The following is a 12431-nucleotide window of genomic DNA, read 5'->3' on the forward strand; positions in this document are numbered from 1 at the left end:
CTCTGATTCTTCCCACAGGCACAGTTTGCCCTTTTGTACCAGGAACCTTCCAACCTTTTAAGGGCCTTGGAACTGACTACCCTTCACCACAGATTGCCAGAAGCACTCAACAATGGGGAGAGATATCAAAATCTCCTCCTTATACTCTACAAGCAGTTAAGGGGAAACACACAGGGCTCTGGGAACATTCTGTTTATTTATGTTAAGGTAAATGCACATATAGCCAGCTTACCAGGCCATGTACATGCCAGTTGCTCACAATGGATTTGCATACCTTAGAAGAAAAAAAGCTTTTCACTGATACTGCCTTTTCTTTCTTAGAAGCTTAGTCTCCTTACATCAAGTGCAAAAATTGTGCTTTGAACTGTTTCTCATTAAGTCAGAAAAAGAGATTTCTTGTCAAAGCTTCTCATTTCTTAACTCTCCCTCTCTACCGCCTCCTTTATCTCTCATGGTGTGGCCATTTTTGCAGGACTTTTTCTATGTTGAACATCCTCCCAGCTGCAAAGAGATATCTTTATAAAATGTCCTTCATTTGAACTCCAGCCTAAGTGCAAAACATAATGAACAATAAAAGGGGCTTTGTGGATACCAACCTCATCTCCTATTTCCTGAAATTAGCAGACTTATTTTCATTTGAAAGTGAAGCTGATGTTATAATTGGTATTTTTACATTTTCACATGAATTACAGACCTCTCAACACTGTTTCACTAACTGCATACTAATGCATTTTGAGAGTAGTTTCATGGATAATTCTCGAAAACTCATGCTAACATCACCAAAAGACCAAGCATTTTGCAACACCAAAACAAAACAGCATTACAGGGAAACACACACAAGAAAAATTCCAACCAAAGCATGCCCAACTAGCAATGTGACACATCAGTACCCCTCTGTTCTCTCCACACAGAGTACTAAAGGCTGTATCAGTTCCAAATGATATGTGTATAACTACACTCTCACCAGCCACAGAAGAATTATTTCTTAGAGATACAGGAAATAACTGTTACTACTTTTGAACTGCAAATCTCTCCTTTAGAATTTGTTTTTAAGGATAAAAATCTTGTATTTTAAACCAATATACTAACCAGGCATAGCTGAAGAGTGGTGAGGATAGTGATATGTTAGATATTCCCATTCTATTCTCTCCCTCTTGCTACGGAACATTTTCTGTGCTGCTAATTTTTTGTCACTCTCTCTGAACATCCTGTTTTCAAGAAGAAAGAACCTGTATTCATTACATATGAATATCTCACTCTGAGTATCTGGATTTTATCTGTACAATTTTGAGACTTAGTAATTTAACTACCACACTTTCCTCTTGGTGTCAGGGCATTTAAAGGCCTCTTGGCACCCCTCACCCTAAGGGGCCTGACTCCATCAGACAGAACTCAAGTCCATGGCACAATGCACGTTACAATCTTCAAGACTGCTAGCAAATGGTACTAATAGCACATCTGTAAAACAAAAACGCAGGCTTGTCTTACCCTCACTTTACTTTCTCCTCTTTTCAACGCACCTGATGCAAGATGGAACCACTAACCACCACTAACCTCCTCTCTGTGACAGAGCCTTCTTGCTCCTTTTGTTTTTTCATTACAGGATATTGCTAGTATTAGCCAGCTAGGTTTCTCGTTTCCATCTTTAAGCTTGGAGGTTCAGACACTGCCCCAGTTGTATCAGACAATCAAAGATCTGAAGTCTAATGCAGTCATACACTTAGAACTATGCATATACTTAAAGCAGCCACCCAGTAAACTTCTTCATCAAACTAACAATCATTGTTATTTACAAATAACAACCTGACATCATTTGTAAAGACAGCCTCTCATGCACTTCGATAGGGTGAGTTACCTTCTCCATCAGGAAACCTAGCTCTCAAAATGCATGTGTAATCACCTGTAAAAGCACTAATTTATTTTAGCGATCAGCAGGAATTACTGCTCTCTTAGTGCTGATATTGAGATGTATTGACCTGGAGCAAGCAAGCATTCAACATGACGCTAGCAGAAGATACACCAAATACACTTCACTCAACACAAAAATAGTTGCAGAAAACCCTAACAAGCCATGTATAAGATGAACTACTCAGCTTATCTGGAGAGCATGAAGTACTAAGGGAATAAAAACCAAAACTATACTTTGTTTAGCCTTGCTGACTTGATCATTACCATAGCATTCCTATTCTTATTCCTGTTCATTTTAAGGAAACATGATTCCTTGACTCTCACACTTACGCATGCAAATATGCATACAGCTAATTTAGTTAAATTATGACTTAGAGAACAAAAAAAATCAGAAGGAAAAAGTGTAAACAAACATAATTCCTTATTACTTCAGCATCTGTACTGTAAATCATAGCTCGAGGTTCTATTAGCTGTTCAGTGGCTCAGACTAACACGCTTGACAGGGGTCCATGCCAGAGGTCCAGAAAGAGGTTGGCCATCACAAAGGAGAAGTTACCAAGAGGGCCCTTAGCTGTGAGTTGTAAGACAAGTAGATGAACTCATTTTGCAGAAGAGAAATCAAAGCCAGTAAGCTGGAAAACATCAGAGTCTTAAAAGGGCAAGATTTCATAGTATTTACTTATATGTCTCAAAGTTCATGCTGGGAGGAAAAGATGCTTACTTGTAAAGGTAATATTCGGCTTGATCCACTTCCTCTCGTGAAGAAATGTTGTCAACAAACTGATTGAAAAATAAGAAATAAAAGCTTCAAAGGAAGCACTCACAACACATATTAGAAGAAAATGCCACTTCAATAAACAAAATGCATTTGTTTGGCATATTTAGGTATCTGAGTGTACTGGAGGTCTTAAAGTCTTCGCCTGCTCTTGCTCAGGTTTCTTCTAGACTGCTAAAAGTAAAATCTTTTTAAAATGAGACAACTCCCCTTTAGCCTCTAAGACACATTACGCACCTTGAAAAAAATGGAGACTATCTCAGAATTATGTCCATAGAGCTGAGCATGCTGTATTTTTGCTGCTCCTCTCTAAATTTTTTGCTCTTTAATTGCATCTTTTAATCTGAGAATACATTCCATTCCTTACTTTTTTTTTCCCCCAGTTTTGACTGAGTTCTCACACACCTTACTTCTCTTTCTAAAAGGTATCCTTTTTCCTAACATTTTCTTGTTTTGCCTATTCATACTATAACTTCTGAAGGACAGTGGCAACATCATTTCATATTTCACTACACACATAAATATCGGTAAGAAAAAAATCACCCCTCATGCTGTAAACCACAATTTTCCTCTAATGTAAAACCTTGTGTATTCCAGGCAATCTTCCAAAACTCCCACTACTATCAACTATTCAAACAAAAGACAAGTTTTCAACCAGATCTTTTCTTACGGTAACAGTGAATCCTGTTTTCCTGTAGGTTTTCCTAACACAAGCATAGATGCTGGAACACTCCAGAGTCTTGCCAATATAATACCTTTAGCTTAGAATATATAAACAACCACATTCCCTAGGTTAGAACTTCTCTTTATCCCAAGCATAGGCTAAAAATAATAGTTTCAGCTGGCTAATACTTGCTCTCCAGTTTATTAACTCTCCTTGCATGCTGTATACATGTAGGTCTCATCTTTTGCATGTGGCAATAGCACATCTGTGTGCTTTATTTACATTCTAGAAAATAAGAATCTGATGTGAGCTCCAGGTATTGGAAAGTGAGGCTGTCTGACAAACTGAAAATGCCACTTCTCCTGGGAAGAGGTGAGCTCAAAGCAGGAACATGAAGGGAAGAAACAAAGCTGATTAAATAATATAAGAGGCAGGAACACTCATTTCCCCCATGGACACTCCCTCAGAAGCAATGATCAAGTATGCTCAATCTGTATAAATGCTTGATCTTGTAACTGTACAAAATATTCTGTCATTCCTAACTGGTGGTGTTACTGACGTACCAGGGTGGTGACTCAGCTTCTAGATAATTTTGAAGATTGAAATTAGTCGTGTTTTTGTTGTTGTTTCTTTTAAACAAGTGACATATTTATTCTCCTTATTCAGGACAAACACTCCCTTTACACAGGGAACTTAAAAGCACATCTCGCATGTCTGCCTTCACTCCCCCTCCTCACATTAGCCCATTCAGAGGATAAAACTGGTTACTAATTCCAGTAAAAATAATTGTTTCACTTACCCCATGCCAGCATTTGTCCTGCCTCAGTCTGCTGAGGCAAAGGAATAAAACAATAGCGGCAAAATTTATCCACCGCCGCCTCACCCTGAAGGGATGCTGGAAGCGGAGGGAGGTGCAGGCCGGCAGGCAGGGTGCTGATCCACTGCCTTCCCTCAGGGTTCTGATAAACTGCCTGAGGGGAGGCTAAAAATCGCACTAAGACAGAAACCACATGAAGGCAGGGCACTTATATTAGAGAAATACACACCTTGGTAATGGAGTACGGCCCAATTTTACTGAGGAAAAGAAAAAATTACTTCTGTTTTGAAGACACTACTGTTCAAGTGTTAACTAGTAAGTACAAAGTAACAATAAAACAGCTGTACACAGCAATTTAACAGTATAACAAGACATTTACGATCCCAGAAGTCCCAGCAGAGGTGGTATCATTTTTCTCCTCTCAGCTCACTTAATTTCATAAACATTCCACTGTAATTTCCAACACTTCACGACAGGGGTTTATTTCCTTACCCGGGCTATTGTCAAAGAGCTGACGGGCAGCTTTCTTTCATAGGTTCTGTCCATTAAGTGGGCTAGGTCAGCTGAGGAAACAGAAAAAGAATATGTTTAATCAACTGGCATTACAAGAAAATCTGCAGAGCCATCATATAACCTAGAACAGAACCTCTGTCCATGAAATCAAACTCTAGTTCCTTGTTAACATCTCATTTTGAAGTTGTATGAAAACAATACTTTTAATTATTGTTAAATACTTTAACAGAAAACAATACACAGAAAGGTTCTCAACATTATGACTTTAACTTATCAGAAGAAAAGGTGGAAGAAGCAAACTACCCTATCACATGCTGGATGAAATTAGTGTAAACAAATAAAATTCATACTTGCTTTCAAGCTTAGCATATGCTGGACAGTGCTTTTCACATGGGTTTGTCCTTTATTTTAGGGTAAAACAATGAGACACGGAAACATGCAGTCACAAACAGCAATCCAAAGAAATCATGTTAAACAAACTGGGCACTATGCCAATACCTTATTAACTTTATAGCATTTTGCTCCAGCAGTTGTATAACAACGCTAACTTGACTGTAAAGGAACTTCAAACTTCTGACTGTTGAACAGGCAGCCAACCATTGCATCTAATGAATTTAATTGGAAGTTAAATTAATTTAATTTGGTGTTCCTGGAAAATAATGACGACTCAGGAAGAGTAAGCTGTTTACTGTACGCTTAGTGTAGGCTGTTTTGATTCTTAGCTGAGACATGAACCGGTGATATTTAGATACTTCAATCATACCCTTTCCTTCTTTCTACTTTCTCACATATTCCAAGACCAGGAATCCAACATTTGCATTATTAGCAACTTGCTTCATCCTTTGCACCCCAAGACTCCAGCTGTTACTAAACAAGTCTATCCTTTGACACCTCTCATCCTTCCAAGAGCTGATGGGTTGGCTCATTTTACAATTCACTTTCCAAAAGGCTCACCCAACCTCCACACCTGGCAATAAAATGTGAGGTGAGAACAACTTGCAGCACCACATCAGAACTGGCTAAGCTTGCTACTCTGTCAAAGATGTCAGGGGCAGGGAGCAGCTCTGCACCAGAAACATACTGTGTCTCTGAGGGATGCAGTCCATTTATGTTCTGTCCAAAAATTAAGTGACATCACTCATCATTTTAAAAACACACGTGTACTGCCAGTGAATACTGCAGGGTGTACAGTTCTAACAATAAGAATAGCATTCAATGCTACTCTGACCTTAAAGGCACTCTTTCCAATTACAACACATGTGCAAAGATTTTTGCTGGAGTAAAATGACAGACCCTTGATTTGGAATAAAATGGTTGACTCTCAGTCTTGACAACACTGCAGTCTGCCACACAGCAGTGTTTTGTGTTTACACAATGCTTTCCTTCCTGAGCCACTTTAGGGCATTCTTCAAAACACCAAAAGAGCATCTCTGACACACATTTATCTCTGGCTGAGGGAAGACAAGCATTTTGTGACCATGAAAGCAAAGGAAAATCTGGGGGAATGTCACTGAGGCAAGCACCAGCTCCTACAAATTACAACACAGGATGCTGAGCTGATGTGGGCCACCAAGGCCATGCTATACCAGATAACCACTAAAACAGCAGACCAGCTTTTTTAATGGTAAAGAAATTCCTGTAGGAATATCCTTGCAAGAAGTAGCTGTATTTGACTTTATATTACCCATCTCTCTAGTAATCACAAAGACCATGATGGAGCACATAGGTAAAGAGACTGAGGGTATTACTAGTACTGCTACAAGTTAGAGAGAACGGATGCTACGGCAAAGTCACCTTGTCAGGAACTAAGAATTGACTTGCCTAAACAAACTAAGCCAAGTCTCATCCAACATAAATCATCTACATTTCAAGATAGCTGTAAAAAAATTATTCACATCCACTCTGTTTGATGACGTAGCAACGTGGACCTGGGAGAGACAACTGCACCGGTTTAGAGTTCAATTATCCATTACGGAGCTATTTTCGTTATGTATCACCCTCTGAAAAGGTGATGCCTAAGACCATTTTGGGCAACACTCAACCCCTGAGCTTGGTGTTTCTTTTGTTTAGCTGCTCATTAAAGGCAACACTTAGTACTCAAGTAGAATATAAACCAAATTAACACAATGCCATGAGTACAAGATCCCAAGACTGTCAGCCATTTATACACAGGCCTCCACTGCAAGAGTTCACACACTGAATTTTACTGATTGACCTTTTATGCTGTCTACAAAGATGGAAACTCTGCATCAGAACTTCAGCATGGAAAGCAACATAAAGCACTTATCTATCAGCCCCAGTGTAAGACTCACAATAAAATGAAAATTGATTAAACCTTAAATACTAGGAGACAAATCAAGTTCACGGGAAATTAAGCTTTGTTTCCCGATACATTGCCATTTCTGCTGTAGTTCCCAGACGCGAATAATTTTCAATGAGTAATTCTTTCCCGGTTTGTTTTCTCTTACGAGCAGCTAAACTCAGACTTTTTTTTTCCATATTCAGGATTTGAAATAATTCAGCTACCTTTTCTAAACTGAGTTTGCTCCATAAGTTGCTATTCAACAATCACGACTAAAGCTTCTTCTTAGATATAAACATCTGGACAGGAGTACTAGAATGCAAGAATGTGAATGTCAGAGTCTCCTAGCACAGTTGGAAGTAAAACTTGAGTGCTAACATTGCTGTATAAACAAAATAAATGTCTTAATGGCCAAAGCAGAATTCTATGTATGTTATAACAGATAGATCCTGTAAGTGCTTTTACATTACTTATCTGACAGCCATTACCAAAGAGAACACCAGTTCTGAGTTGAGTCTGAGCTGAGGTCACTTAACTGAAAGGCATGACTTCACACTTGTCTCTAGAATACTTATATCTGAGATTCCATCTTCACTTTTACTTTCATTTGTCCACAGAAACTCTATGTCTTCCTGCCTGCAACAGGGTGATTCAGGATAATGACTGGGAAAATACTGGCCCTCACCTTCCAAGTTAGTGATTGTGATGTCTAATGCCAGTTTGGTGGCCTAGGAAATTAACAGAGTTTCCACAGCATGTAGCCACACCAACAAGTGGTACATTTCACCACTAGGTAAAGTCACTACCCTCTTATTCTTAGAAGTGGTCCATCCAGGACAGGGTTGAAATCCAGTGATGGGGCAGCAACAGGAAAGTGGATACAACTGTGACACAAAGTTTATATGTCCTAGAAGTGATGGGCAAAGCTAACACTTTAACTCACAGGCTAATATTTCATTTTCTACATAAAGAAAGTCTTGATTTACTTTAAAGACCCGATTAAAATATAAAGGAAAGCTGAGGCAAGTACTTTGCCTTAGAAATGTATATGTTTCACATTTCTCAGTATACTGACATCCCTAGCAGCTTCTGGAAAGAACGACAGCTTTGTACCTAAGAAGGCTTTGAATAGAAATTATTCAAATGTGTAAATGCAGCACTGCCACCTGGTGTTGCAGATGAGCCATTTTGGGTACCGTGAGTTTTTCTAAAAACAAACCCGTTTCCTATCTCATTTGGATTTGGCCATCCCCTGGGATTCTGGTAATTGTTATTCTTCTCATCAAGATGTTTACTGTCACTTAATTTTAACCTTGTTAGTGACAAACCAATGTCAACATTGGAAAATCTAAATCCAGACATGCCTCGCGTTTCCTTGATATCTCATTTTTAATAAGTAGAACCCAAGTTATTTCTAGACAGGTTATCCTCCTACCAGCAGGCAGTTTGTAAATTCCAAATTAATGAATTTTCATTTCTTACCTTTTTGGACAAATGTGCTCTGTACACAAAACACAGTGTTGTTCTTGCCCACACCTTTGACATCACTGAAGTTTGCTAAATTCACTCATGTTTGGCATGCTAATCTGAGACTATGCAGAAGAGAATAAAGCATGTTGTACACAGACACCATAAACAAGATGGGATGGCACCAGAGCATTGCAGCAGAGAAACAGAACTGACTTTAGTTCTTTTTTTCTCGCAACATCAGTTTGCAGAGTAAGAGTTCTGAAACAGTGTTTTAAATACACCAAAAAAAAGCATCTCTTCAACACAAGGATTTAACTCTAGCTACAGTTACGACACATAACATTGTATATGCAACCATACAACTGACAGCTACAGACCAGGAGTCTGCAGGGCTGTCTCTTCTTTGAAAATGCTAAAACAGCTGACAGTATTAGCTTGTTTTCTCTTTTCTGTGAACACAAAAAGAAAATGCAAAGTAGTCCCTTGAAAAGCATAAAACAGACATCTGCTTTGGATCGAGATCTTCAGCAGAGCGGCAGCAAAAGCTGTCTCTGCCAAAGTGTGACAAGAGGTCTTACCAGGCTTGGGGAAAGACAAGCATGGACTGCAGCAGCACTTGCACAACGTTTTCTTCTGCACTGGATTTCTACTGCCTATGTTGTCTGTCAAAATAAGAACCCCTTTTTGTCTGGAGGTGACTGGTTTAAATGCACCCCAGAGCACAAGTTTGTGGCTCCTGCCCAAAAAACACTGCATGAGCAGCCCTATTCACAGTGAAGGGTCACAATGTATTAACAGTCTCTGCAGGATCCAAGCCACAGCCATGAGCAGCCACCGTCTGTTTCCGGACTGTGTACAGTAAAACAAGCTGGCAGTACCACCTAGCTGTTTATAAATAAGTAACAGAAATAAATTAGTGCATAAAAAAACATAACTATGATCATTTTGTCTGTCTTCCTGTCTGACAAAAGCCCTTGAATTTCACATGCTAACTCTTCTTTCAGCCTCATAATCTGTGCTACAATTAACAAATACAGTTCAGGGGCCCAGGAGTAAAAAGACGAAGATAAAGATTATGCATGAAGTGGCCTGCAAAACAGTTTCACTCATGGTCCAAAATAATGTATATGTGTCTTTAGCATGTAAAAAATGTTTTGCATTATGCTTTTCTTTCAACATAGTTGCCAAAAATATAATGGCATGTCATTTCAAATGTAATCTAGCCAAAGAATTTAGCTATGAAATTTGTATGAGAGATCTCAGTCCCATATGCAGATACAGGTTTATGTACAACTTCTCCAAAATAAAATGTTTAGTTTCATTTTTTCCCAAAAGACAAATATAAAATTTCCACAAGAAATTTAAATTTCTTTCAAGAAATGTAACTTACCCTCTTGCAAAACACAGAGGAAAATGTTCTTTCAAAAAAAACACAAACATTTACAACAGGAGTGCCCTCTAACACTTCTATAATTGGTCTTCTTTTGTACTGCATTACAATTAAAGCAACGTCAACAGGACACCTGAAGACAGTCTTAACTGTCAGACACAGAACTACGACATTCATAAAAGCTTTGGATTTTGTGGAAAAAAAAACATCTTGTAGAAACAAACATTAATCAAATAAGCGAATTCTGACTTGTTTCTGCATTATAGCTTTGTGTATTTATGACAGATTTTTAAAATCTTGGCCAGATTTTGACACAGAACCCCAGAAGTATTTTACTCACATTTACTCACATTTTACACACATTTTCTTATTTTGAAGTATTTATAGATGATGAGTTAGTCTACAATGAGTTAGGACTGCAATTAATTAGCCAAAGTGGAGTAAAAGAAACTTTTCTCACCCAGGTTATGCTCATCTTTTTGTCTCTTCTCCCATTTTGAGCTGTCCACATAGGCTGCAGAAAGAAGAGATCTTCTACCTAAGGAAGAAAGAAATCACTACATAAGCCAGGTTGTTTAAACATTTCTAAAGAAGTATACTAATACTCCACAAGACATCACCTTTTTCTATCACATTTACTGAGTGGGATGCACTGAACTGCCCTTACAACAACAGCTACCAGCAGCAGCTACTGTAACAGTTCAGATTCCTTGTAGACGGATGAACTGTAACCTTGTCATTTTTAAAACAGAAAAGTTTTCCCCTAGAAGTTTTTTTTCAGGATGAAACAAACCTTTCCCAAACCAAACTCTGTGTTTAGGAAAAGCATAAATTTGTAATGGTTGAAAAAAACTGAAACAGCAATAAAGGACAGCTTCTTTGTGCACAGAGACCTTTTTTCATCCAATGCTAGCAATTATTTAAATGTAGGCATAAAAGAATCAGGATAGAAGATGAATACACACAAAAAAAGGCCTTTTTGTTCTTGTTGGATGGTTGTTTTTCCAACCCATAAAGATCTGTCTTACTGGAAATGAAAGGTAGATGGCCATCAGTAAATACTCCATGTTTGATCATCTCTTTTTTGTTGCCTCTCCAGTGAACTGCAGACTTCACTCAAATGTTTTTGAAAGTTTTTTCATATACTCTTTGTACCAGCTTTGAAATCCACTCAAGACACTATTCTAGCTTTTGAAACAAAATGGAAAATGTTTTGTTTGGAAGAACAAACCATGTCTGTGCATCACTGACAGATGATGAGGCCTTGAGGATGCATGAGGAACATCTGGATAAAATTTATTGACAGAAAACACATGCAGAAGGTTGCAGAAGTTAATGTTAAGAAACATCAAATATTTTTTAAAATAAACTTTACCATGCTACACAGAATCTTAGCAACTACCTTAAAGCTCTTATCTGAAAATCTGTCTGCTACCACTAAAACTTTGTTATTCTTGGATGTGAAATAATTTCTCTGCTTATCATCCTCCTGACATACAAGTATACAAATATATCCAGCTCTGAACATCTTTGCAAATTTTTGCCAAAAAGACCTGATACACCAAATTCCACAGTCAGAATGTGAGAATACATACAACACTTTACCAAACAGCAAAGTCAGAAAGAGAGGTATTTTTGTTTTGTTGGTGGGATTGTTCCAAAGCCATCTTTCATCACGTTGATAAAAGGTGCGCACAAAAGATCTGGGGCTTTTTATAGGATAAACTTCCGTATGCTCTTTTGCAGCTAAAGCTGCCACTAGGAAGCGTGAGGCTCTAAAGAACTATTTTCTAAAGCAGCAGCAGCTGTCTGCACAAAGGTGCTTTGGTCAGGTAAGCTGCAAGTCAGGTTTGAGCTCTTCACTGCGGTTCCCTGCGAGCAGCTCCAGTGCCGTGAGGAAAGAGACATGGGCACCTGGAAGCAGACGGAGACATTTCTGCTCGGGGAAGTGGCCCATCATCACCACGCTTTCAGTAAACATTAGTGAGTTCTGCTCTTCTCGAAGGTCAGGATTTTTGGAAAAGGGGCTTTTCAAAAACATCAGCCTTGGCTGTGCCGCTGCCACCGGCGCTGCCCGGCTTTGCCAGCGCTGCCGTGGGTCGGGCGGCCGCCATGCAACTCCATGTGACCTCCCGGGACCCCGAAACGCAGCTAGCAAGCTATGAAATTAGTAAGCTGGAATACCTATTTTAAAAAGTTAAAATGAAGACTATTCTCCCGCACCGCACGGTATGGATAAGCCGTTCTCAGAGCCGTCTCGCATTTCATAAGTATCTACCAAAGCGAAGGGAAAGCCCCGCGCCGCACCCCGGCCATGCGCACGCTCCTCGCGCCGCCGCCACAGCCCGGCCCCCGCCCCCCGCCGCAGCGAGCCCCGCTGTCGCCTGCCAAGGGACCACCGACCTGCCGCAGCGCTGAGGGCCCTCCCGCTCCAGAGCACGCCTCGCCGGAGCACGGGGGCGGCCATGGCACCGAGGCAGGAGGCGAGCGCCGGCGCGGGGGGGGGGAAGGCCGGGCCTGCGAGCGCCCCGCCCCCGGCAGGCCCGGGCGCAAGATGGCGGTGGTGCTCGTTGGCGGCTCCCAGCGGGTGGT

General features: G+C 39.9%; 1 protein-coding gene across 3 annotated transcripts in view; it reads right to left on the reverse strand.

The window, feature by feature from the left end:
• Positions 1 to 12399, reverse strand: part of MRPS27 (mitochondrial ribosomal protein S27) — a 46952-nt gene extending 34553 nt beyond the window's left edge. The window contains exons 1-4 of one of the 3 annotated variants that reach the window (XM_065047278.1): positions 12243 to 12399; positions 10300 to 10377; positions 4657 to 4727; positions 2630 to 2688 (exon numbers count right to left, since the gene is read on the reverse strand). In XM_065047278.1, the coding sequence (XP_064903350.1) occupies positions 2630 to 2688; positions 4657 to 4727; positions 10300 to 10377; positions 12243 to 12306 (272 nt within the window). In that variant the 5' untranslated portion in view covers positions 12307 to 12399. Of the gene's footprint in view, positions 1 to 2629; positions 2689 to 4656; positions 4728 to 10299; positions 10378 to 12023; positions 12198 to 12238 lie in introns of those variants that run through there. The other 2 variants (XM_065047276.1, XM_065047279.1) reach the window with 2 other exon arrangements.
• Positions 12400 to 12431: the final 32 nt, after the last annotated feature.

Source organism: Columba livia, chromosome Z (assembly GCF_036013475.1).
Source record: "Columba livia isolate bColLiv1 breed racing homer chromosome Z, bColLiv1.pat.W.v2, whole genome shotgun sequence".
NCBI lineage: Eukaryota > Metazoa > Chordata > Aves > Columbiformes > Columbidae > Columba > Columba livia.